A 26,859-nucleotide genomic window follows, 5' to 3' on the forward strand; every position below is an offset into this window, starting at 1 on the left:
GCTCTCCAACCTTGGCAACTTTAAATCTGGCGACTTCAACTCCCAGAATTCCCCAGGCAGCAAAGCAAAGCAAAGCTGGACTGGGGAATTCTGGGAGTTGAAGTCCGCTAGGCTTAAAGTTGCCAAGGTTGGAGACCCCTGTGTTAGACTATGGGGAACGATGGATAAACAGGGCACACTAACAGCCTGGTGTAAAAAGTCTTTGTTTCCCCCTTCCTAGAAATACAGACAGTCCTCGACTTACAACAGTTCAGCTAGTGGCCGTTCAAAGTTACAACATCCCTGAAAAAAGTGACTGACCACCATTTTTTACACTCATGATCATTGCAGCATCCCCATGGTCAGACAATTGGCGACTGACTCACATTTATGACCACTGCAGTGTCCTGGGATCACCTTTTGTGACTTCCTGAAGAGCAAAGTCAATAGGCAAGCCAGATTCACTTAGCAACTGTGAGACTAACTTAACGACTGCAATGATTCACTTAACAGCATCAAGAAAAGTTGTAAAATGAGGCAAAATTCCTCATAACAAACGTTTCAGCAACATAAATTTTGGGGTCAATTTTGGTTGTAAGTCAAGGACTACTTGTACTTAACCACATCTATTTTCCTTCACACTGGGGTGGTTAATGGAAAATGAAAAAAAAAAACCAGTCTTACAAAGTGTCTTAATAAAGGGACCCTTAGGGAAGTCTGTAAATCGAGGAAAGCTCATTTAACTTTACACCATTTTGGAAAGAGAGATACTCATCTAAAATTGGTTGCTTTTCCGGTTCCTAACCCTAAAGAATCACTGATTCATAACATCAGTCTTGTCAGGATTCAGATTTGACGGCTGTCATCCAACCCAGAACTGCCTGCAAGCAACTGTAAAATAATCTGGTAGCTGCATTTTGTACTGACTGCTGCTTTTGTGTTTTTTCCAAAGGATGCCCCATAATGCATGTTGCTGTATAGTCCAAGGGGTTATCAAGTCACCCGTACTGAAGTAAAAAAAAATGCTTTAGAATTGTAAATGGGTCACCAGCCAAAGCTTACTTAACTCTTAAGTACTTATTTGCTATTTAAGCAGGATATCTCTAAGACATGAGCCATCTCCTTTGGGAGGTCACTGCCCTACAACTCTAACCAAATGAAAAAGATCCAGATTAATATGCTTCCCCTAGGACTCTTTGTACTTGATTCCCTATCACTTTCTCAGTGTCTTTCCTTAAAAAGGACAGGTTGGATACTGGGTGAAAATTATCAAACATAACTGGTGCTTGTCTATGGAGAATCTCAATCATTCAGGTCATGATTGTCCCCAAAGGTGCTTTTCCAAAAGGCAACTGGATTTTCTTGGTATTTTCCTTCAAAATGTTTCTCTTGTAATCCAAGAAGCTTCTTCAATTCAGAACTTGATGCTGGTGCTTCTGTTTTCATTTCTATGAATCTGGCAACTCTGGTTTATTTAATTAGTCAATTAAATAAAGCAATTAATGCTTTATTAAAGTAAACTGATATCCTGTCTCCAGTCCCTCAAAACTAATTGCTGACAGTCACAGAAGAATTACAAAATCACTATTGCTACGATAGTACAACTATTGAGTTGTACTAATCTCATAGGTCTGATAAAGGAGTAGATTCCAAAGTGCAGGTTTTTATCAGCAATTTTGGGGGTTCCATAAATATAAGAGTGCTCTTCTAGTATACTGTACTGCATAAAAATTGGGGAATGTTTTGAATTTTCAATAATTCTGCATAAATATAACCTAAAGTGTGATGTTTTTTCATACAAGTCCTAAAACTAGATAAAAAGACTCAAATGAATCAAAAACATACTTGTTCCTTTATTTATTGAGGCAAATGATCCAACACTACATATTTGTGTGTGGCAAATGTGAACCTTTGTGTTCAGTAACTGGTGTGCCCCCACATCCTGGCAGCAATATAGCTAACCCTTGGGTGCAAAGGAACCAGTGACATTGTGAACTGATTAGAGTCGCTTCTTTATTGTTTCTTGCCTATTTACAGGACTCTCACCGGTCTGATTGCATTGCCTTGGGAACAGCCAGCTAAGGATTTCCGGGATTTTGGGGGAAGTCAGGTCTGCAATTACTTTTTGCTGTGCAGTATCTCTAAACTGGCCGGTCTCTTCATATTTCTCCCTCCAACTCTAGGTGGAGATTCCACTACACTTACTGACAGTAATTGGGACTAAAAACTGTCGCTAAGTGATGCAGTCATAAAAGGCAATGTGACATGACTGAGTCAATTTACAATGGCAGTTCCAACAATCCCAGTTGACATCATTATGCAAATCCAGGGTGGTTGCAATGCCATGTGATCACCATTTGCAACTTCCTGCCAGCTTTCCAATTGTCTTTGCTTGTGGGAAATAATCAGTGAAGGTCAGAAATGGCAATCACGTGACCATGAGATATTGCAATATCGTAATTGTAAGCCAGTTGCCAAACACCCAAATTGCCATGGGGACACTATAGCAGCAACTATGAGAACTGATCATTAAGTCCCTCTCATTCAGCACTATCATAACTTTGCACAGTAATAGATCAAGTGGTCTCTAAATGAGGACTACCTGTAACTGCAACTAAATCTTTCCAATAACTTTTGATCAGTCTTGTGCGTCAGTTTTAACTCATTCCTCCTTACAGAACAGTTTCAAGTCAGAAATATTGTGTGGAGAACAGATCACGTTTTAGGTCATAATTGACTGGTCAGAAACTATGCCTGTTCAAGGAGGTTCTGAATACTGAAGGTGAAATATAAACAATGTCTCTATTCTAATAGCCTTTACCTTTACTCCTTAACAAGGTGACAAAAAATAGTAGAAATAAGTTTTTAATCACAAGGTAAAAAAAAATATGTTTGATGTTAAACTTTATTTACCACCTGATTAAAGCATGGAATACAACATTCTTCATAATATTTTATATAAAAACTTTACATAACTTTGTATTACAGTATATAATTATGCTATTCTCTCAAAAATGTATACATCCATCGGGCAAGGAATGCTTTTCATTAACTTAATGATATTAAATGTACTTCATAATAGAAGGTCTCTTAAGAAAAAAAGTAGCTTATAACTAATTTTAAGCATTATATAGATAAAACATACATTTTGCACAAAGTATATTTTATTTAAAGTTGCAAAGAGATATTCTGGACAAAAATATCAAGACATTTAAAGAACTGCACCTCTCACAAATCAAAATTTTCTGTTGCTTTGCTTTAAGCCAAGAATCACATCACACCATCTGATTGAACTGTAACGTATTTATTAATAGGGACAAATTTCACTGGCAATTTATACTGACTTATGTTAACCTCAGTGGGAGTATAACAGTGGTGAATTATTCTTTTTACTCAATGTTGTTTGTTTGTTTTTAAAAGGCCCTTATGTGCAAATTTGCAGTTTTTAAATAAGTGGGTTTTCAACCTCATTCTCAATTTATAATAGGGGAATGGAAAATGTTGTACTGGGATTGGTATTTTAGAATATACGTAATGCTACCTCTTCCTAAACTTTTAAGTGATATAAACATAAAACAATGTTTTATGCTTTGCTCCACCTGATAACCTGGGGAGCAATCACTTTGGAAGTCACTTTGATGCTGATGCTGAGCTTTGTTGCTACTGCTGGGCTTTTTTCTAGCCCATTTACTGTAAAATATTTTCTCCAAGTATTTCAAGTATTAGATTACATATAATTCTGTACACTTTTTTTGCACAGTATATTCAATGTTTTCAGCATGACTTCACCATAATTATTTCAGAATATAAGAGTACATATTAGACCAAGTGTTGAATGACCAAGTGAGGCAGGGTTCTACATTCTTACCTCTTTTTTTTTACTACTATTTCTGTATTCCTGTTCTTCTTTGGCTGAAATGATAAGATTAATACTTTATCTGCTATTAGCTGTGGCCACAATTAATGGTAATCAAAACTATTATTTTAAATTAGTGTTGCAAACCTGGTAGAATCAGTGTTGCAAATTAGATTCAGAAGGAATCTATTTCGTGTTTATTACAATTGTTGCTACTGAAGGTATAAAATCAAAGCAACGTTAATGCTGACAAAGGAAGGGGAGATTCATATCAGAGAGGGAAGAGGCAACTATAGCCTGACATGCAAGTCTAAGGTTTACTACAATTGCTAAGAGATCAACAACTGCCTGTACACTGGAGTTGTGTGTCACATAGACAGTTCATCTTGCACTGGATTCATGATATAGAATTCTATTGTGGCCAGCTCAAACAAAACTTTATAAATGATACAAGAAACATTGGTTTACCCTGCAGAACCTGTTCAATGATCTGATCTCAAATCAATTACCATAGAAAATTTTAGAGAATATTCCTAACATTATTACGATTGTCCATGGAAGTTGGTGTTGCCAAAACCAAGCAGTACTGATGCCCACAGTCATTATAAAAACACATTCAAATAATACATGTACCATTATTACCATTCTTCACAATCTTCAGGAATATCACAAAGAAAGGCTATTATGGAACATCTTCAAACACATACAAACACGCACACAGATACTCACGTGCTACCCTTCATGATAATTACATGGTTATTAGATTCCCACCTATGTTTTTAATTAAAGTCTTAGCCATTTGAAAATGTAGCTGTTGGCTGCTAAATAAAGCTTTCCTAAGAAAATGAATAATTTAATACTACTGACTAGACTTTAAGTTTTATGATCAGACTATTCTGTGTATAAGTAAAGATCACACAAAAGAAGCTTCTTCACAGTGCTTTACATTGCAAAACTTTGGAAGATAACTATTTTAAACCCTATGCATATTGCACTTTTTATTCAGGTTCTAAACATTATTTGCAGTGTTGCCATGCTTCTTTAATGAAGTCAAAGAGGTGCACATCTGAACAGAAAACATTTAACCAAGAGAGAGAGAGTGATGAAGACTGTGCTGTATTTGCAGAACATATTGACATCAGAATTATAGAAATGGGGAAAAGCAGTCCAATTAAAGAAGAATTCTGGTCAGTACAAGGATTAAAATAACAAGATATAAAAATAAATAACTTTTTTTCCGCACACAGTGAAATCCCTTTTCACTGCAAACATAAATAACTAAATAAGTAAGCTAATGTTTTATCACAATCCTTCCTAATGAACTGTTTATATGTTTTCCAACATATTTCACAGAAAACAATATTTTTCACTTGCTATGTACAAAAGTCTTTGGTAGAGAAATTAAAATGTCAGAAACTTTTTGTCTATGAATTGCCCAAAAAAAAAAAAAAGGAAAACTTATACCGCTTTATTACTGAAACTCTTTGAGATAGCACACTAGTATTTAAAAGAAAATCCTGCCATAGCTCTTCCCTAATTGTAACTATGATAACAGTGTTAGTAGCCAGACTCAATTTACAGAGCTAGAAGTTTCACTTTCTTCATCACACTTGTCACCTTTGATCGAACCTTTTCAGGACTTTTCCTTAGGGCTGATGTCACCCACCTACCATGTCTCCCTGCTCCCCACTTCACTAAGACCTTACAGTTCAATACAGGCCAATAAGAAGAAAAAGTATATTTAATACTTTTGCATTTTTAATACATTTGGACAGAAATTACCTCCTTCCTGCCCTCTTGTAGAAACCATTACATTATTACAACTATACAGAATTTGCCTGCCATATCTTACAAAACTATTTCTTATCGGGCCAAGAATAGTAACTTAGTCTTATAATAATTATAATACTAAAATCCCTCCTTGGACCCAAATTCTGAAGAGCCAATAGTACAGAATGATGACTTTGCTTCCTATTGGCCCCAGAAAGCAGGCTTCATTCACAAGTACATGTGCACTTATATTAATAAATCAAGTGGTTCCAATAGGAACCAGACTCCTCTGTTTTATACAACTTATAATAATAAAGCATTAACCAAGCCATTAAAACAACCATAACTCACAGTTTGGCAGCAAAAATAGAAATATCTGAAAACACATTGAAGATAGACAGTTTCTACCCAAATGTTAATCTATACATTACTCCAAAAGGAAAATACGAGTATAAATTTTGATTTATTCAATGTGCACTTCAAAATTAATCACTGAATTTGAGTTTGTCATTTGCTTAATATTTAATAATCATTAGAGATTAAGAATCAGAAGCGTTTTTCAAAGCTTTCAAACTTCTTAAACATTCAAGACATGAGAGATAAAATAATTGAATTAAAAGGCAGTGTGAATTGGTTTTTTCCTACAATTTCTGGGGAGGATGTTTCCTTCATAATACATTTTGCAGATTGCTTTATTGATAGTAACCCAGTAACAAGGGAATTTTCATATGATGAAAAATTATCAGCCCTAGAGAAGATATGGTGCTGCTCTGAAAATGATTTACCATTTACATTCTGCGAGGTACGGCAGAATTAGCAATAAGGGATATGGAGATAAAAGACTGCTTTGGATTTTAACTGGGTGACTACATATATTACTGCCTAGTCATCATCTTGCTACAGATATACACAATAGACAGCACCAAATCATTCAAATTTGTATTGAAAGAAGAGACAGCACCAAGTCATTTTCAACTGTATGCATTCTTGGTGGAGAAACGCTCCAGCCAATTTTCAAATAAATTTCCATCTTCTCAAATATTTATTAATACATTTGCTAACATCACAAACTTTATATATAAAGGGTCTTCATTCACCATTTCCAACAGCTTATGAGCAAACAGCTGGAAGGTATTAAGAGGGAATTACTGCAAAATCAATTTGAGCAGACAAGCTTAATGGTAAGAATGACTTGACATTTACTGCAATAAATTGTCAAATGTGAACAGCTATTCCTATAGGACAGCCAGAATTATAGTAGTAATGAAAGAGCCTTCAGAAATACCAGACTGACCAATATAACCCTGCTGTTCACATTATTGTAGTTTCTTTTTCTTTGGAGACCTATCAGTTTTTCTTTGCTTTGTTTATGCTTTCATTCAGTGAACTGAGCATTATTCAAGCTTTGGTAAACAGCAGTCACAGAACTACCATGCAAGGGATTGAGTCCCTGTTGTTCGCAGGTGTTCTTCAGGAATCCAGACTCTGAACACTACACCAATGCGCAGGAAAAACTTCCTCAGCACAGCTCGGAGTTCTGGGATCAGATCAAACTGCATTATTTCGCATAAGTAGGGGTAATATGTTGATGCGTGTGCTTTAAACTTGGGAGGAAGAAAGAGGAGAGAAAAAGTAAGAAATTATACAAGTCTGTTTCTCCAAGCAGTACGGTTCAATTGAAGGTACAATTCCCACGGTCAGTGAATGGCACTGCAATATCCACATTTAAAAAATATGCTTCTGTAAAACCTACTCCACATCTTCAACTGGTCTTGATCAAAATATTTCACCAGCAATTTCTCAAAATTCTATCGACTGCAACCTATTTCTTATTACACCTTCAACTTGCCACTAGAATATCATTGCCTTAATTCTTTATCACTTTTTCACTGTCAAAGAGTGTAGCTCAACAGTGAACATAAATTGTCCCCAATCAGGTAAGGGCCTGAGTTCTGCCTATCCTATATGCCTTACTCCTCACACAATCTACACTTGAAGGGGGCTACAGCAGCCTGTAAAAGGTCCGTGTTTTCTTCTGAAACTGAAGTAAACATCTCTTACCTTTTCATCACTGACTTTTAGTGTTTTTGTTAAAAGTAGCAACAAGAGATTGGTCCAGGCCTCCCGATGGCTTTCAGAATTCACAGTGATAAAATAGGCTAAAGCTTCACTGCACACACTAGAGAAAAGAACATGTGAATATTCAGAACCACAGAACAGAAAACAGCAGGCAATTCAGTGAAGTGGGTTCTGCTAGTTCTGCTCGAATCAAAAGAAGTTTTCAGGTGCATATGTGAAGAAGGAAGAACAGAAAGTGACATAATATCAATATTTAATATTTAAAAATCTGGATTATGAAATTCAAGGGTATTAATATTTTTCAAACCTGCATTTAATAAGATTTCCTTTCCTTTCAAAAGTAATTTAAATAGCCTCAATTAATTTATTAATAAGTTTTTTCCATTTCTATTTTTACTACAAGCAGTAAAACTTATGAATGCAATTGGGAACTGATTTCCAAAATTGTTATGGTCATAAATTGAGGCAGTCATATGACTGGACCCAATTTGATGACAATTTTTACAATGGCTTTTAAGTGAATCATTGTGGTCATTAAGTAAATTCATAGTAGTTAAGTGACGGCTGTAGTTTAAGCATCAGCCCATTCTTCGAAATTGGCAAAAAAACATATCAAATTGTAGTCACATGAATACAGGATGCAGCAACCAGTCATAAAACTGAGCCAGTTGCTAAGCAACCAAAATGTGGTCATATCCCTGCAGAGTGCACAAGTGTGGCACAATATTTTATAATGCTGAACATTATGGGCTATAAAGCACCTGTTCTGGGCCCATCATAACTTTGAATGGCCATTATGTGACCACTTGCAAGTCAAGGACTATCTATAAAGTATTAGTAAATCAGTGGAAAGCAGATGTTATCAAGAAATACATAGATATTGAGGATTATCTACCTAAGAAAACTTGGTCTGTCAGTAGAAAAAAGTAAATATGTAATAAAAAGGAGTGGACAAAAATCTCAGAACATTCTAACTCAGACATAGTATTTTGTCAGGATAGCACTTTTCAGGATTAGGAAATTTCATGGCATTGCTAATAAATAACTCAAGTTTTAAAAAATCATGGGATACCTATATCCAGATTGTTTTCACATAAAAATTTCCCAGTTGCTCTTAATGAAGGATCAAATCTGAATGAGTTTTCCTTTGCATGCTTTGTTTAAGCTCCCCAATTTAAAATGATTCAACAGAAAAATTGTATGTCGCCTCTGAAATCCTGAAGAAATTGTGTTGGAATTGTCATCTCAATATTACTTTGAAATCTAGAAACAAAGCTTACTTCAGGAGCCTCTCTTGTATAGCGTCCCAGGAATCTCTGCGGTTTTCATCAACATACATTCGGAAGAGAATTCTTAGACAACAAGCCAAACTGCTGGTCTCTTGTTTTAAAAGGTTGGGCTTTGATTTGCCCTTGAACCCTGAAAATTAATGACATACTGCTTAACAACTTTGAAACTGAAACTTGAAATAATCTGTACATCTGAACATTAAGTAAATTCTACTCTCATGTATGTTACATTGTATGATAATATTATACATTAATAATTTGGGCCTATGGATTGGCATTGCTCTATCTGTCCTCCCTAACCGAAAGGAGAAGTTTACCTTAGGTATGAGTATTGAGGGAGTCAGCCTCGGCTATTATTTCCATCGTTTCTGGACTATTCTTGGACTCCTCCCACTACCATGAAGGCAGTGGCGTTTTCCAATGTATACTACCTAAGACTTATATACTTTTCCGTTGGACTCTTAAATCATCATGGTTGATCCCCTGGTTATAAGCCATAACTACTCCCAGTAACAAATGTATTCGGTGTCGGAACTCCTCGCCCTGCGAGATTCTCCCCACTCGCAGGTTTGGCCCTCCACATTATCGAGGGCCTATCTCGATGACGGACTTTGGAGTCCAGAGAGATGGCATGGAGCAAGGAAGAATTTGTGGGGTTTTTTAGGGAAATTTTTTAAGATTTTAAGGGGTTCTGGGAGGGGGGTTTGTAATGATCTTTCTAGAGAAATTGGGAAGAAGACTCTGGGGGATGGGGGGGGAAATCCACCAGGGTCAGAGCCGAGCCCGGCACAGGGTAACGATTTGGGAGGTGTTGGTCGAGGGACTGGGAAAGGGATGGGGGACGATACCTATGAGGTTTGTACCATCAGCACGGTAGATGGGAGGGGCAGATATGGCGGGAGCAGGGGACCATATCATGTGTTGGGGGCTCGCACTCGCTGTTTGAGAGCAATTGCTTGCCCCGGTCCCCATGGCTCCTCTTGGAGACTAGGTGGCTTAGATACTCAGGATCTGGGCCTTCGGCTGATGTTATGCAATGCCAGGTCCGTGGTTAATAAGCCCCCCCTCATTCACGATCTTATACAAGAGGGAGGAGCGGACCTGGCGGGTATTACGGAGACCTGGTTGGGCCCGGAGGGTGGCGTCCCTCTGGTTGAAATGTGCCCACCAGGCTTCAGAGCATTCCATCAGCCGAGGGCCCAGGGGAGGGGCGGGGGGGTGGCGGTTATTATTAACGAGGATCTGGATCCGAGGGAGACCACTGTGCCTCAGATAGCCGGATGTGAGTCCCTCCTTGTGAGGTGGGGCCGTGGGGTTCAGATGGGCTTGTTGCTTACGTACCTGGTTCCCTGCCGCGTGGCAACAGCCCTTCCTGAGCTACTCGACGTGATAGCCACGGTGGCAGTAGATACACCCAGGCTTTTAGTCATGGGTGATTTCAACTTGCCATCTGTCGGTGAAACGTCTGAGGTGGCTCGGGAGTTCATGGCTTCCATGACGGCCATGGACCTGACCCAGTTAGTTCATGGCCCTACTCACAGGGGAGGTCACACTCTGGATCTGATTTTTGTCTCTGGCCAGTGGTTGAGCGGTCTTGTTATAGGGGATATAGACATGGAACCCTTGTCATGGACTGACCACTCACTCCTTCGCCTAGATCTTCAAACCGCGACCCCTCGCCGCAGGGAGGCGGACCCAATTAGATGGATCCGCCCCAGGCGCCTGATGGATCCTGATAGGTTCCAGACGGAGCTTGGGCCATTTCCTGAGGATCTAGCACATGACTCGGCCGAGGACCTGGTAGCCGCCTGGGATCGGGCGGCTGGTGGGGCCTTGGACCGAGTTGTGCCTTTGCGGCCTCTGACCCGATGCCGATCCCGGGTGGCTCCTTGGTTTACTGAGGAGCTGAGGGAAATGAAGCGCCGGAAAAGACGCCTGGAGAGCGGTTGGAGGGCCAGTCTCGCTGAATCTGATTGAACACTGGTAAGGTCGCATATTAAGGCCTACCTAGTGGCGATAAAGACGGCAAAGTCTAACTACTTTTCTGCCTCTATTGCGTCATCAGGGAATCGTCCGGCCGCCCTGTTTAGGGTGACCCGCGCCCTGCTCCATCTGGGAGTGCGGGAGGATCCCTTAGAAGGCAGGGCGGAGGATTTCGGACAATACCTGTATGACAAAATCGCTCAGATCCGGGGGGATTTGGACTCTGATTGGGTAGATCAGGGCAGGGTGACGAGGAACAGTCTTGAGAATGTTATCTGGGAGGAGTTTGATGCTGTGACTCCCGATGATGTGGACAGGATTTTGGGGAGACTTAGTGCGGCCACATGTTTACTGGACCCGTGTCCCTCCTGGTTGGTACTGGCTTCCCGGGAGGTTACACGAGGCTGGCTCCAGGGCGTTATTAATGCTTCCTTGAGTGAGGGTCACTTCCCCGCTGCCCTGAAAGAGGCGGTGGTGAGGCCTCTCCTCAAGAAGCCGTCCCTGGACCCAGCAATATTGGCTAACTATCGTCCTGTCTCCAACCTTCGCTTCATTGCGAAGGTTGTTGAGAGTGTGGTCGCGCAACAGTTTCCACAATTCCTGGAGGAAACATCCTATCTGGATCCGTTCCAGTCAGGTTTCAGGTCTGGGCACAGCACGGAAACGGCATTGGTCACGCTGGTTGATGATCTCTGGAGGGCTCGGGACAGGGGTTATTCCTCTGTTCTGGTCCTATTAGATCTCTCAGCGGCTTTTGATACCATCGACCATGGTATCATGCTGCACCGGCTGGAAGAGTTGGGGGTGGGAGGCACCGTGTTACGGTGGTTCTCCTCCTTTCTCTCCGACCGGTCGCAGTTTGTGTTGGCAGGGGGGCAGAGGTCGACCTCGAGGCCTCTCATTTGTGGAGTGCCGCAGGGATCGGTCCTCTCGCCCCTTCTGTTCAACATTTATGTGAAGCCGCTGGGCGAGATCATCCGTGGCTTTGGGGTGAGATACCACCAGTACGCTGATGACACCCAGCTGTACATCTCCACCCCAGGCCACCCCAACGATGCCCTTGAAGTGATGTCCCAGTGCCTGGAGGCTGTGCGGATCTGGATGGGGAGGAACAGGCTCAGGCCCAACCCTTCCAAGACTGAGTGGCTGTGGCTCCCGGCATCCCGATATAGTCAGTTGACTCCATCACTGACTATTGGGGGCGAGTCTTTGGCCCCCACTGAAAGGGCTCGCAATCTGGGAGTCCTCCTGGATAGGCAGCTGTCTTTGGAGGAACATCTGACGGCTGTTACCAGGGGGACCTTTTATCAGGTTCGCCTGATTCGCCAGTTGCGGCCCTTTCTTGATCGGGATTCCCTTTGCACAGTCACTCATGCCCTCGTCACCTCTCGCCTTGACTACTGTAACGCTCTCTACATGGGGCTCCCCTTGAAGAGCACCCGGAGGCTCCAGCTGGTCCAGAATGCAGCAGTGATGGGAGCAACATGGCGCTCCCATGTAACACCACTCCTGCGCGAGCTGCACTGGCTCCCGGTGGTCTTCCGGGTGCGCTTCAAGGTGTTGGTTATCACCTTTAAAGCGCTCCATGGCATAGGGCCTAGCTATCTCCGAGACCGCCTGCTGCTACCGATGACCTCCCATCGACCCGTGCGCTCCCACAGAGAGGGCCTCCTCAGGGTGCCATCAGCCAAACAATGTAGGCTGGTGGCCCCCAGGGGGAGGGCTTTCTCTGTGGGGGCTCCCACCCTCTGGAATCAGTTGCCCCCGGAGATAAGAAGAATCCAGGACCTCAATGCCTTCCGTCGTTCCCTGAAAACCTATCTTTTTCAGCAAGCCGGGTTGGCTTAAGAAGAAATTTTAAAATTTTTAAGTCCTTTTAATTAGTCTGCGATTTTTAATTTTTTGGGCCAAATTTTATATATATTTTTAAATGTTTTAATATTTGTATTCTATGTTTTTTATCTTGGCTGTACACCGCCCTGAGTCCTCAGGGAGAAGGGCGGTATATAAATTCGAAATTAAATTAAATTAAATTAAATTAAATTAAATTAAATTTCATGCCAGTAGTCACTTTAGATTGCAGTATAAACCAGTATAATTGTTACAATCATTTTCTAAAATCTTCCACCCTATTTTATGTTTACCTGCCCTCCATAGGACGGTCCTTTGTTCATAATTTGAGTTGAAAGCTTTTGAAAATGAATGGGACTCTTGCAGACAATCCAGTAACTTGAACAGATGTTGGGAAGACATGAATTTGTACATTCCCTGGTCTTCAGTGTCAATGTGTATATCTGTATCTAGTGTGTCCCTCTAAAGATAGGATAGAAAATATTAGTTAAGGACACAGGTTAAAAGGGTTCAAACTTTAAAGAGCATTACATAATTTCCAGAAAAGCTTCAATAGAGCAGATCCTTGTTTTGATCTTAATTCAAATATATTTGAATAGATTAATATTTTGATCACTGAATCCCACATCTACACAAAGAGAGCAGAGAGTGCTCTGTTAATCAAAGAAGCAGATTTCTTACCTGAGCAGCAGCCAAATGTTCAGCATCTTCTTTCTTACTTGTTGCTGGGTAAAATACTATATTGTCAATTGTCTGAATCAATTCCAGTTGGACCACACATTTTATGAGGAGGCTGGCAAAGAGTTTCTGGTCTGAAATAATATATCATATTTAGATTTTACTCTAAAAAAAATAATTTTCGTACTTCAAAGCCTCAATCCCTTTTAATAAGATTTCCAAGTTAGTGCACGCTATTCATTAGGTTTTAAGAGATTTAGGCACAAATGAGTTTCTTCTACTACTGTGTTGTTGGTGAAAATGATTATTATCTCTAAATAGTTTCCATGCCATTTTCTTTAATATATCTCAAAAATAAACCCATGGTAGAATTATATCGCCTGTACATGTAAAAAACCAAACTTGGTTATTACTATATGGCCTTTTAAACTTAGGCATTAAATTAACCAATCAAAGGCTGAAACAATCAACCAGCATAATTTGATTTTGAGAAACTGTTCTAAAAATTGGTTCAGCCAAGGTGATGTAGAGAATACCTTGTTTTATTTATTTCATTACTGAATGAAACTCTTTATATCACACTAGTCAAATAACTTTGGGCAGTTAACACTAAAGCATAAAATAATCCAAAGTAAAACTCTGAGCCCTCCAACCAACACAATGTGGATAATAAAATCACGAGCAACCACAATCTCAGATCTAACATTTACTTTAAAAGGAGACTTTTCAGAGCCAATTATTTCTCAACACAGCACATTCCAAGATTTTGAGGTTTGCCACAGAGAAGCCCTACATATTGCACTGACAGGCCTTAAGCAAGTGCTTCCTCAAAGCATTTATAGGACAGGCAGAATCATGGTGAATAAAACAATTTGTGATAAATTGCCATAATTGTTTCTCTGACCCTTTGTAATACTATAAAATCAGATATGAGACTAAGGGAGCAACAACAGTATCTTAATGTACCAAAAATTAGCTGTTGCGGCAAACGTAGTTGCACTTCTTAATTTGTGTTGAGGATTTACTTCCCAAAGGGCTGGAATAAAAAGGTATGCATCAATGTGAGATGCAAACTTACTTGAATAAGGGCCTCCTTTCCAGCTGTCATCTGTGGGATTTGAAAACTGGCTCTGCCCTCTTTCTGAAGCATTTTTACTACTTAAAGACTGGCGATCCAGGTCTACCTCCTAATAGAAAATATATCTGCATTAACTTCTTTTACATCTTAATCACAAATCTCAGTTTCAAGACAGTTTAAATTTTTCAGACATTTCACAATAAAAGTATTCTATAGCTGCTCCTTGGCATTATTTTTCCCTTGTTTATGTGATTAATACCTTGAAATAACAGATTCTCAGAAACAGGAAAACGAATAGTCTTGTAATTTTTATTTCCACGTTAAATGTCAATAAACAGGAAGCTGTCACCTATCTTTAGTAGGTAAAAAACTGAAACACGTACCAGGTGTTTTTCAGATGAATCATCTTCCATTCCTGCTGGCCTCCATGTCAGCAAACTTCAAAAAAGAAATGCTTAAATCAGATAATAGTGCTGGATCTAAAACACTGGCATAATTTACATTAAAGAAATATTGTACACTCACACATGAGGAATGGTAGTTTTGAAGATCTCTAGCATACAATTGCAGGTTTGGTCCCAAACTTCAGGACTGAATTTTTGTCCATTTAATATTACCAGACTTTCTAAGCAGTTCGTACCTGATCGAGCCAACTGTTCATTGTCTACAGAAAATTAAATCATAAATGAAAGCAAGAACATTTATCAGGATAATATCAGAGACTTGAAAGTTTGAGTTGACAACTAGTTGTGCTGTAAGATGGTTCCTAATGGTAAGTCTATTGCACAACTGAAAATAAGTTGATAGTACAATAGTGAGAGATTGACACTGCTATCTTTCTTCTCCAAAACAGTTCCCAACCATTTGATTACCTAGCATTCTTCATATACTAATTATATACTAATATAGAATTATGGTGTTTTCTAATCATTCAGTTCCCTGAAAACATAATCCAAAATCCATTTGAAAACTAAAAAAAAAAAGCTACATTTACTTTCCATTGAAATCAATGGAACAAACTACTCACAGATTTCAATGGTTTCAAAGTCTGGGTATTTTTTTAAGGAACCCAAATAAGAACCAAGCTTAGTTGCTTAAATCTATTCCATACATATCCATGTACCCCAAAACTATAAATATAAAAGAAGAAAACCATGGCTAACGTTAAGAAGCAAGAGGATAAATTGTTTCAAGGAACAGAAGGAAAAAAAGAAAAAGTATACTATTCCAAATCTGATAATAGCTTTATAGGATGCTACTATGGTCCTTGCATCAATGTTTGCATTCCAGCAATGTTGATATATAGAAAATCTAAACCAAAAGCTGCAAGTATTTCTTGATATGAAACTATGATTACCATTGTCTCATACTGAACATACGAGAAGGGGCAAAAAAAATATGCTCACAATAATTTTTCTTTAAAGGGGAAAATGGAATGTAATAGAACTGCAAAAGCCATTCTTTGTCTCTTTTAATAGCAAGAAAGAGGTTCATTATTTTTAAAATCTGAAAAAACTTGTTATTTGAACATGCCTTTAAAGTATATATAAAGTGCTTATGAGTTCATTTTTTCAAATAAGAACTTACTTCTGCAGCTTGATTGCAAACAAAAAATGTTGATTATCCAGGCATTATATAACATTTGTAAAAATTATTTAAAAGAACATGTGCAATTTAACATGTAACATAGCATTTAAGACCATCTCCTAAATTACTGAAAGAACATGTTATGCAATAAATGATTTGTTAAAGAAGCAATAAGGAAGAGATACTGTTATCAATACAATGCCACATTAGCAAAACAGAAAACTTATACTATTCTTTTTCACTGTAATTTGTCTTTTTCAAAAAATAAAGAGCTTTTTTCAGAATCATCCTTTTTAGAAATGCATGGAATTACGGAGGAAAAAGAGGAAGATTAATTTCACACACCACTACTCCCAAAATATTCATTCAGAATAAAGTGACACATATGTAAATAAGCTACCTTGTTTTACACACCAGTGTAACTGTGTAAATATGTCGGCAAGAAGAATTTCATTCAGTGCTTCATAGAACTGGGTAAATACATCACAGATTGCATAAAGTGCATGATTACAGGTGGTAGTCATCCATTCAGATTTCTATTGAGACAAGAATCAAGGGTTGTATGTTTCTGATTGCTAACAGGGAAGGGTTGTGATTATATAATAATCACTTTAATAAAAATATTCAATTCGCCCTTGTTTACAGATAGCAATAGCACTTAGATTTATTTACTGCTTCACAGTGCTTTACAGCCCTTTCTAAGCGATTTACAGAATCAGCATATTGCCCCGAACAATCTGGGTCCTCATTTTACCCACCTTGGAAAGATGGAAGGCTGTCAACCCTGAGCCTGGTGAGATTCGAACTGCCAGAAGTAGCCTGCAGTACTGCACTCTAACCACTGCGCCACCATGGCTCTTAAATTCACCTATACTTATATCAATACTACAAAATTCTAAGGATTTATTCTTTTTTTAAAAAATTAGCTACAGAATCACCATACATTGCCGTGTAAATGATAACTGGAGGGCCCTCTGAAGAACAGAGTGCCTGATATTCCTTTTCCACTTGACAAAGATTCAAGAACTAAAGAATGAAAACATCACTATATCCTTTCACATACCATGCCAAAATAAGTGTTGTGGATTCATTCACTGTGGAGAAAGAGCACAACACAAAGCACTAAGTTGATTACAATGATCATTAGATGGCTCCTTTACAAGAAAGGGACCCTGAACAATGGAAAAGCACAATATTTTATAGAAGTTATGGGATATAAGGTTGGAAACCTTAGGAATTTGATTGGCTGAAGCTAAGCCAGCCCTTATCAATGTCTTTGGAGTCAGTTCTATTATTAGGCAAAATGACTCTTCTTTGGTTTAAATAGGAATGCAGTGGGGCTTTGTCTGGGAGAGGGAGGGTCAATTTTGGTTTGATGGGATTAGGCAACGTGATGAACTGGATTTGACCTGGGTCCTATCTAAAAGATAGAGGGATGGGGGAGTTAGTCTTCATTTTTTTGCTAGATTTATTCTCTGCACTACAAAAATCTTACAATTTAAGCTTATTCCAACCAGTTGCCTTTCAGACATATTCTAACTCTCGTAATGTTGAATATTAGAACTGTGCTAACTGGGGATTGTGGCAATGAAACTTTAACACACAGGGAAAATACTAGATTGAACGTTTTAATTTTAAAGCCTTTCTTTCTCAAACAAACCATTAGAAACATATTATTATATTTGGCTTTTATTCTTGTTTTATGTAACTTTTTAAAGCATTCTAAACTAATTAGATAATATAGCATTGCTTTCAATACCTCTGTTTGCAGCTCTGGAAGCTTCATGTTGTCAAATATTCTAAATACTATTCGAAATAGATCTTGCCACCAGTGCTTTTCAAAGGTTTGGCCATAGCTCTTCATGATTTCAAACATAACTGTTAGACCCCTACAATGTGAGAAAAAAACAGCCATCAGAAATTTATCTTTTGGGAAAAGAATGAAGAGAAAATATGCTTTACTAGCAATTATAATCTCAACACTTCATTACCTTGTTCGCACATCTAGCTTGCACCGATTGATGATACAAGAAAGTTCGAACAAAATAGGGAACCATCCTCTAACCCAAACCCTGTCTCCAGGTGCTACATTCATGTCATCACTTGTATATTCTCTCAAAACCTGTGAACAGATGCGAGCTGATAAATCAGTACAAATACAGTACCATTTAATCAGATCTGGCTGCAAAATTGATAAAAAAAGGTAAACAAAATCAGAAAATGTTTAAAAAAGACTTTAAACGCATGTAAATCTACACTTCAAAAGAAATTCACATGTCTCCTGGTAATACAAAATTGAAACCTGTTTTACAATGTATTTATTTATAAATATGTTTGGAATTAATTAGGATAGGAGATGTAAGCCTTCTTAAATTATATTTGAAAATATATTATTCATTCACTAAAAGCATAGGTTGCTAAATCATGATATTGGTATTCTCTAGCCAGAATTGTAAACCAGTTTAAAGTCAATAATGGCAAGTTTCAGTTTTAAAAGGAAAAACCAGTAAGTGCTGGTCCTAAAAATTGCTGGCGTTTTAAAGACTCCAGGAAAGAAATAATGTGGAAATTTCTAAAAACTCTCTTGAAATATTAATTTGGAGTTTAAAAATCCAGAGAAATACAAATAAAAAAGAAATACCTGTGGTCTTTCAGAAACATATTTTGCACAGTAACGAATAAGTCTAATTGCTTCCATACTAGTATCTGGAAAGGCGGCATTGCAGGCAAACTCTGATAAACATTTGACAGCATCCTGGAATGAATCTATGGCTGCAGGAAAATGCTGTTGAAAGATAGTAGCTGTAGAAGAAAATAAAAGGAAAAACAAGCCATTAAAAAAAATTACATTACTATTGGATATCTTGGGTAGCTGATACTCAAAGAAATCATATGAATTAGAAGGAAACATTTGATTTTCGATATAATAATAAAAAGTCAAAGAATCGCAGTATTGAAAGCTGACCAGCTATACCAAGCCTGCATATCTTACAAGTTGTAATCAATTATATTTACATGGCCAGCAAGTAGACAGTGGCAGTCAAGTAACAAATTAGTTTCATGCAAATGTAAATCATTCTTTTGTCAGTGAATTTTCTTGTAATCTGAACAGTCTGAAGAGAACTGGCACCCAGCCCATATTCATTTTTATATTGTAAAGAGAAATGAGGAATATATGTGTAGCATAAGCAAGAAAACAGTTTATTTCAAATTTTATTATTTCTACTATATTAATAATAATAATAATAATAATAATAATAATAATAATAATAATAATAATAATAATAATAATAATAATAATAATAATAATAATAATAATAATATTTCTATACCGCCCTTCTCCCGGAGGACTCAGGGCGGTGTACAGCCTATTAAAAGCACAAAGACAACCATCAATTAAAAATAATTAAAGTTATTAAATAGTATCGGCTCAAATTTAAAACCCCCAAAATTTAAAACACCTAATTTAAAATCATTACATTGATAGCCCGGCCTGGAGGAACAGCAGGGTCTTGAGGGCACAGCGAAATACATGGAGGTCGGAGATCTTACGCATTTCCGGGGGCAGTTCATTCCACAGGGCAGGGGCTCCCACAGAGAAGGCCCTCCCCCTGGGTGTCGCCAGCTGACATAACTTGGCCGATGGCACCCTGAGGAGACCCTCTCTGTGGGAGTGGACTGGCCGGTGGGAGGCTATTGGTGGCAGAAGTCGGTCTCGAAGGTACCCGGGTCCTATGCCATGGAGCGCTTTAAAGCTGGTAACCAGCACCTTGAATCGCACCCGGAAGACCACTGGGAGCCAGTGCAGTTCGCGCAGGAGGAGTGTCACGTGGGCACAACGGATTGCACCCATAACCACCCGCGCAGCCGCATTCTGGACCAGTTGGAGCCTCCGAGTGCTCTTCAAGGGGAGCCCCATGTAGAGAGCATTACAACAGTCCAGCCGGGAGGTGACAAGGGTGTGAGTGACCATGCGCAAGGCATCCCGGTCCAGAAAGGGCTGCAACTGGCGAATCAGGTGAACCTGATAAAAAGCCCCCCTGGCCATGACCGTCAGATGCTCTTCTAAAGACAACTGTGCGTCCAGGAGGACACCCAGATTGTGAGCCCTCTCTGTGGGGGGCAGAGATTCACCCCCAATAGTCAACGATGGCACCAGCTGACTATATCGGGACTCCGGAAGCCACAGCCACTCGGTCTTGGAAGGGTTGAGTCTGAGCCTATTTCTCCCCATCCAGACCTGCACGGCCTCCAGGCAGCGAGACATCACATCAAAGGCATCGTTGGGGTGGTCTGAGGTGGAGATGTACAGCTGAGTGTCATCAGCGTACTGATGGACTCTCACCCCAAAACCACAGATGATCTCACCCAGCGGCTTCACATAAATGTTGAACAGAAGGGGTGAGAGAACCGACCCTTGCAGCACTCCCCATGCGAGGCGCCTCGAGGTCGACCTCTGCCCCCCTGCCAACACAAACTGCGAACGGTCGGAGAGGAAGGAGAACCACCGCACTACGGTGCCCCCTATTCCTAACACCCTCAACCGCTGCAGCATGATACCATAGTCAATGGTATCAAAAGCCGCTGACAGATCTAATAGGACCAGGACAGAGGAGCAACCCCTGTCCCGAGTCCTCCAGAGATCATCCACCAAAGCGACCAATGCCGTTTCTGTGCTGTACCCCTGCCTGAAGCCCGACTGGTATGGGTCCAGATAGATAGCTTCATCCAGGTGCCGGGGAAGCTGTCGTGCCACCACACTCTCAACAACCTTCACCACAAAACGAAGGTTGGAGACCGGACGGTAGTTAGTAATTCGGCCGGGTCCAGGGAAGGCTTCTTGAGGAGGGGCCTCATCACCGCCTCTTTCAAGGCGGCAGGAAAGGCACCCTCACTCAAGGAAGCACTTATAATCCCCTGGAGCCAGCCTTGTGTAACCTCCCGGGAGGCCAGTACCAACCAGGAGGGACATGGGTCCAATAAACACGTGGCGGCACTAATCTTACCCAGAACCCTGTCTACTTCCTCGGGAGCCACAGGATCAAACTCCTCCCAGATAATATTCTCATGACCTACCCTCGTCTCCTCCCCCGGACTCATCCAGTTGGAGTCCAAGCCTTCCCGAATCCAAGCAACTTTATCGTGCAGGAATTGCACAAAATCCTCAGCTCGACCCTGCAAGGGAACTTCCCGCACTCCCCCCCGAAGAAGGGAGTGGGTCACCCTAAACAGAGCGGCTGGGCGGTTCTCTGCAGATGCGATAAGAGTGGGAAAATGGTTAGATTTTGCCGCTTTTATCGCCACTAGGTAGGTCTTGATATAAGACCTCACCTGTGTCCGGTCAGAATCGGATTGACTAGTCCTCCAAATGCTCTCTAGGCATCTTTTCTGACGCTTCATCTCTCTTAGCTCCTCAGAGAACCAAGGAGCCAACTGTGATCGGCATCGGGTCAGAGGCCGCAAAGGCATGACGCGGTCCAAAGCTCCGGCGGCCGCACTCTCCCAGGCGGCCACCAGGTCTTCGGTCGAGTCGTGTGCCAGAGTCTCAGGAAACAGCCCAAGCTCCATCAGGAACCTTTCGGGGTCCATCAGGCGCCTGGGACGGAACCATCTGGTCGGTTCCGTCTCCCTGCGGCAGGGGGAAGTGGCTGGAAAGTCCAAGTGAAGGAGAGAATGATCTGTTCATGACAAGGGTTTAATGTCTAGGTCCCCTGTACCAAGATCATTCAACCACTGACCAGAGACGGAAATCAAGTCCAGAGTGTGTCCCCCTATGTGAGTGGGGCCTTGAACTAACTGGGTCAGGTCCATGGCCGCCATGGAAGCCATGAACTTCTGAGCCACCTCTGACGCCTCACCTGTGGATGGTAGGTTGAAATCCCCCATGACAATAAGTCTGGGGGTATCAACCGCCACCCCAGCAATAACATTGAGCAGCTCGGGCAGGGTCGCCGCCACGTGGCAGGGAGCCAGGTACGTAGTCAGCAAACTCATCTGCACCCCACGGCCCCACTTTACAAAAAGGGACTCACATCCGGCTATCTGAGGAACAGTGGTCTCCCTCGGACAAAGACTTTCCCTAATAATCGCCGCCACTCCCCCACCCCTCCATAAAGATGGTCATTATTGATTTCTTTTGGGGATATTAGTTTTCATAACATTTACTTACTAACTATATGTGCTGTTGTCTGGAATGCCAACTCCACAATATTCCCATCATGATCAGATGCTGCTTGATGAAACACAGCAAAGATATTTTTCCACCCTGAGCGAATATTGGCAGCTTGAGAGTTCACCATCTGAGTAATGCAGCGTATTACCATGTCCCGAATAGTTGGGGATCTAAAGGGAAAATACTACTTTATTAGATAACTTTTTCTGCATAGTATTAATACATGCTAAATAAGCAGAAGAAAACATTTACATTTCAAGAGGAATAACAGACCTGTTCTTCTTCATGATATGCTCAAAAGGCCTCAAAAAGTCTTTCTGAAATCGGAAATTGGCTAACTCCCCCTTTTCAAGAAACTTCATTGACAGTTGCCTCAAAGAATCAACTGCAAAAATTGCCACATCTTCATTAGGATTGCAGCCAACCTATAAATGAGAAAAATAGGAATTCCCTTAAAGAAGAAGAATCCTAGACAGATCAGACTACTGAAATCCAATCAATCTGTCTTTGGACTTTAGGCAACAGACATAATGAGAGTAAATCCAGATTTGAAGCTCTCCAAAAAAGATAATCCATATCCTAAACTTGTATTTTTTCAGGAAATTCTGTTGACATAATTCTAATCAAGGTACAAATATATCAGAGCTAAGTACTCAAAACTAAGTAATCTTAAAATATTTGTAGCTTAAGGCAAATACACATAGAACAAACAAACAAATAAATCTACATTTAAAATATATGCAAAAACCATCAAGAAACAAAAAATTATATAAACCAATTGTAGTACAGATATTAGATATTTATTAGATGTTTATGCAAGGAATGTGTAATTTTGCCTATCTGCTACATAAAGTCTCCAGGCTGAGAGATCTGAGTCACTGCAAACCGGTACCAAATTGACATTTTCTGTCATGATCCATGTATGAGCTACGCAGGGTACATTATGATGATTCCATGCCAAGATTTTATAATGCAAATCGGTATTCCATCCGGTACAAGAACTTGCCACAAAAACTCTATAGGTCTTAAATTGAAACAAGTACATACAAATTAATTTTCATATCTAAATTGTATCAAAGACGTTTTGCAGTGTTTAAAATTTAAAATACCTTGTTAAAATGATCTCCAATTACATGCCATATCCTAGACCACTGCAGTCTAATTCTATTCATGTTATAATAGGAGATTTCAACTATTTTCTGTAAGCTGAACATCCGGGGATGGTGAGGGGAAGCCAACTCATCCATGGAAACCGCACACAACCATCGAACAAAATCAACTAAAAGATTAAGAAATAAGGCATGTAAAATATGATAAGGTCTGATAAAGTTATTTTTCATTTCATCAGAAATTTTTCAACATACCTATAGCATTTCCATCTAGTCTAGTAGAACCAGTGAATATCCTATGAAAAGCAGAGAAGCAGTATTAATCCTCAACATACAGAATATTAAGTACATGGTACAATACTGAATTTGATACTACATTGAAGAAACAGAATTTCTATATAGTACAGGTAGTCCTTGACCTATGACCACAATTGAGCCCAAAATTTCTGTTGCTAACTAAGACAATGGTTAAGTAAGTTTTGCCTCATTTTATGACCTTACTTGCCAGTTAAGTGAAGCACTGCAGTTGTTAAATTAGTAACATGTTAAACGAATCTGGTTTCCCCATTGACTTTGCTTGTCAGAAAGTTGTAAAAGATGATCACATGACCCCGGGACATTGCCACCGTCATAAATATGAGTCAGTTGCCAAGTATCTGAATGTTAATCACGTGATTATGGGGATGCTGCAACTGTTGTTGAATGTGAAAAACGGTCCTATGGTGCTTTTTTTAATGGCATTGCTAGCTTTGAATGGTCACTAAACGAACTGTTTTAAATCGAGGACTACATGTATTCAGATTATAGGTCAACTATAACTTTAAAGTATTATTTGGCATTTTGGGTTGGAGTGGAAAGACCCAAAAACAATCAACATTTTCTCCAATGTTAATTCTCATATTTTGACTGAAATATAACCAAATTATGATACAATTTATTTAATTTATTTAAAAAGTATTTAAATAGTATATGAATCCCAAAATCAATGTTACATCCTACTGAAATATTTTATTGTATTTCATTCAGAAACAATACACACCTGTCCACTGCTACCACCACACTTTGAGAACTGGTTTCTCCCACAGATTCCTGAATGCTGGCTATTTGTCTTCTATCAACACTTCCACCAACAAAGGTACCTAAAGAGACCAAACTTAAGGTGTTATATATAAAAGATAAGTCACTATTAGGATCCATTATAAGGCTATTTCACTGTGATTCAATATCATATATCATATTTTTCGGAGTATAAGACACACTCCCCCCCCCTAAAAGAGGCTGAAAATTTGGGTGCGTCTTATATTCTGTAGCTTTTTTGAAGCTTTTTTTCAGCCCTAATGAAGCGCTAGCGATCTTCCACCTCCGACTCTCAGCTGTGCTTTAGAAGCTTTTTTTCAGCCCTAACTAGGCTTTTTTTTTTTTTGCCTGCTTCTCTCATTGCTGCTCCCTCTCAGCTGTGCTTTAGAAGGTGGTTTTTTATCCCCAAGCAGGGGATAAAAACTGCGCCCGCGCTCAAAACCAGCTAACTAATGTGCTGAAGCTGACCAGACTAAGGACGCTAACCAGATGAATACCTGGTAGGCAGATTCCCCCCCCCTATTTTCCTCCCCAAAAACCAAGCTGTGTCTTATACTCCGGTGCATCTTATACTCCAAAAAATACGGTAGGTCAGTTTGGAAAAATAGCGGGAAATGTTGAAAGAATTACACAACTGGCTGACTGAGGTAACCATTTTAATATAATACATTTTACATTACATGTAAAAATTACATATGATTCAGCAGCTAAGGGGACTTTAGTTTTAAGAGTTTCATAGAATGACACACGACTAATATTAAAATGAAAAATGATTTATAGGGTATGTTCAATTTCTTATGATCATAAATTACCTAAAAAAGCATTCGTGCGATTAGGTTAAAATAGCTAGACCCAGTATAAATTTTAAAAACCTGCAGTGGCAAAATACTCTGACAGAAATAGCATAATTATAGGTATAAGAAGGGAGTCAAACTCTCACCCAGTCCAAGTCCCATGAAATCTTCTCCTCCAGATGTGAAACTTTTGAGACTTCCTTCCCTCTCACGACCAGACCCAGACAGGTAGCGTGTTTTAACTCCAGTTCCTATCAGCTGGGCTAACTCCAGCTGGCTGATGCATTTTAGAATCTAACGAAAGCAAATTGAGTATTATTAAATCCAGTAACAACAAACTTTCTAAATGAAGAACTTCCAAAATTTAGGGTAAACTTCATATAGGCAAATCTTCCCTTTTTGTTCTAATCTTCACTGAAGAATAACTCTCTATATAAACAATATTTTAAGTGTATTATATAGTTTCAAAATTTGACTTGATCTTTCCTATTTTTGGTGTTATAACTTATGGTACCTGCTTTGTCTCTTAAACCTTTTTCCCCCGTTTCCAAAAATAGGTAGAAGCATATTTGCCCATCTATTTTATCGACATAATGATATTGCTAGCTATGGGCAGTAATGATAAAAAATCTGAAATATCGTCCCTTGACCAAATGACTGTTGTTATTATTATTATTATTAATAATAATTAATTAATTAAATGTGTTTGCTGGCTATCTTGCTGTGAGGAGACTCTGGGCAGCTTACACCATTAAAAGCAATAAAAATATACATATATATTTAAGCACAATAACAATACAGGTTATGACTGACAGATGGGGAGGGAGGACACAGAATGTATGGGGGTGGTGGTGGTGAGGTGGGATATATCAACCATCTCCAGCGTGATATTTCCCCATTGGGCCCCAAGCCAGCTGGCAGAAGTAGATCTTCAGGCCCTTTAGAGGAGGTTGGGAGGATGGTAGCAAATCTCACCTCAGGAGCAGGGGTAAAATGCTCCCAGTTCGGACTGGATCACCCGATCCGGTAACGATGGCGGCATGTGGTTCGGAGAACCGGTAGCAAAAATCTCTGTGCCCCCCACCATGCACAGCTGAGCCGCACGATCATTAGAGGCTGTTTTTTTACTTTTAAAAGCATTTTTTCTACAACTTCTTCAGCCAAAAAAATGCTTTTAAAAGTAAAAAAAAGTCTGATGATCGTGCGGCTCAGCTGGGATCATCAGAGGCTTTTAAAAGCATTTTTTTCTGCAACCTCTTTGGCCGAAGAGGTTGTATAAAAAATGCTTTTAAAAGTGTGTGTGTGTGTGTGTGTGTGTGTGTGTGTGTGTGTGTGTGTATATAGTTGGCCATGCCCACCCAATCACATTACCTACCCCCCACCAAGCCACGCCCACAGAACCGGTAGTAACAAATTTTAGATTTCACCCCTGCTCAGGAGGCCACATGTTTCAAAGGGCAGGAGCCATGGCAGAGAAGGCACTTCTCCTGTACCCCGCCAGCTGGAATTCCACAATATGCCTCCTCTGCCAACTCCTCTGTTCTAGGTTGATAAATA

The 26,859-nt window shown here is 39.8% G+C and overlaps 1 protein-coding gene across 5 annotated transcripts in view; it reads right to left on the reverse strand.

Moving 5' to 3' along the window:
• Positions 1-2,866: 2,866 nt before the first annotated feature.
• ARFGEF2 (ARF guanine nucleotide exchange factor 2) overlaps positions 2,867-26,859 on the reverse strand; it is a 58,448-nt gene continuing 34,455 nt past the window's right edge. For 4 of the 5 annotated variants that reach the window (XM_034413824.2, XM_034413823.2, XM_034413822.2 and 1 more), the window contains 18 exons: positions 25,449-25,596; positions 24,471-24,570; positions 23,687-23,727; positions 23,432-23,601; positions 22,596-22,747; positions 22,320-22,492; positions 18,792-18,952; positions 18,142-18,272; positions 17,910-18,039; positions 16,551-16,686; positions 15,089-15,227; positions 14,947-15,001; positions 14,564-14,672; positions 13,489-13,619; positions 13,101-13,269; positions 8,965-9,103; positions 7,667-7,784; positions 2,867-7,209 (listed from right to left, as the gene is read on the reverse strand). In XM_034413824.2, the coding sequence (XP_034269715.2) occupies positions 7,033-7,209; positions 7,667-7,784; positions 8,965-9,103; positions 13,101-13,269; positions 13,489-13,619; positions 14,564-14,672; positions 14,947-15,001; positions 15,089-15,227; positions 16,551-16,686; positions 17,910-18,039; positions 18,142-18,272; positions 18,792-18,952; positions 22,320-22,492; positions 22,596-22,747; positions 23,432-23,601; positions 23,687-23,727; positions 24,471-24,570; positions 25,449-25,596 (2,379 nt within the window). In that variant the 3' untranslated portion in view covers positions 2,867-7,032. Of the gene's footprint in view, positions 7,210-7,666; positions 7,785-8,964; positions 9,104-13,100; positions 13,270-13,488; positions 13,620-14,563; positions 14,673-14,946; positions 15,002-15,088; positions 15,228-16,550; positions 16,687-17,909; positions 18,040-18,141; positions 18,273-18,791; positions 18,953-22,319; positions 22,493-22,595; positions 22,748-23,431; positions 23,602-23,686; positions 23,728-24,470; positions 24,571-25,448; positions 25,597-26,859 lie in introns of those variants that run through there. The other variant, XR_015732983.1, reaches the window with a different exon arrangement.

Source organism: Pantherophis guttatus, chromosome 3, assembly GCF_059756535.1.
Source record: "Pantherophis guttatus breed Tessera chromosome 3, ASM5975653v1, whole genome shotgun sequence".
Classification (NCBI taxonomy): Eukaryota; Metazoa; Chordata; class Lepidosauria; order Squamata; family Colubridae; genus Pantherophis; species Pantherophis guttatus.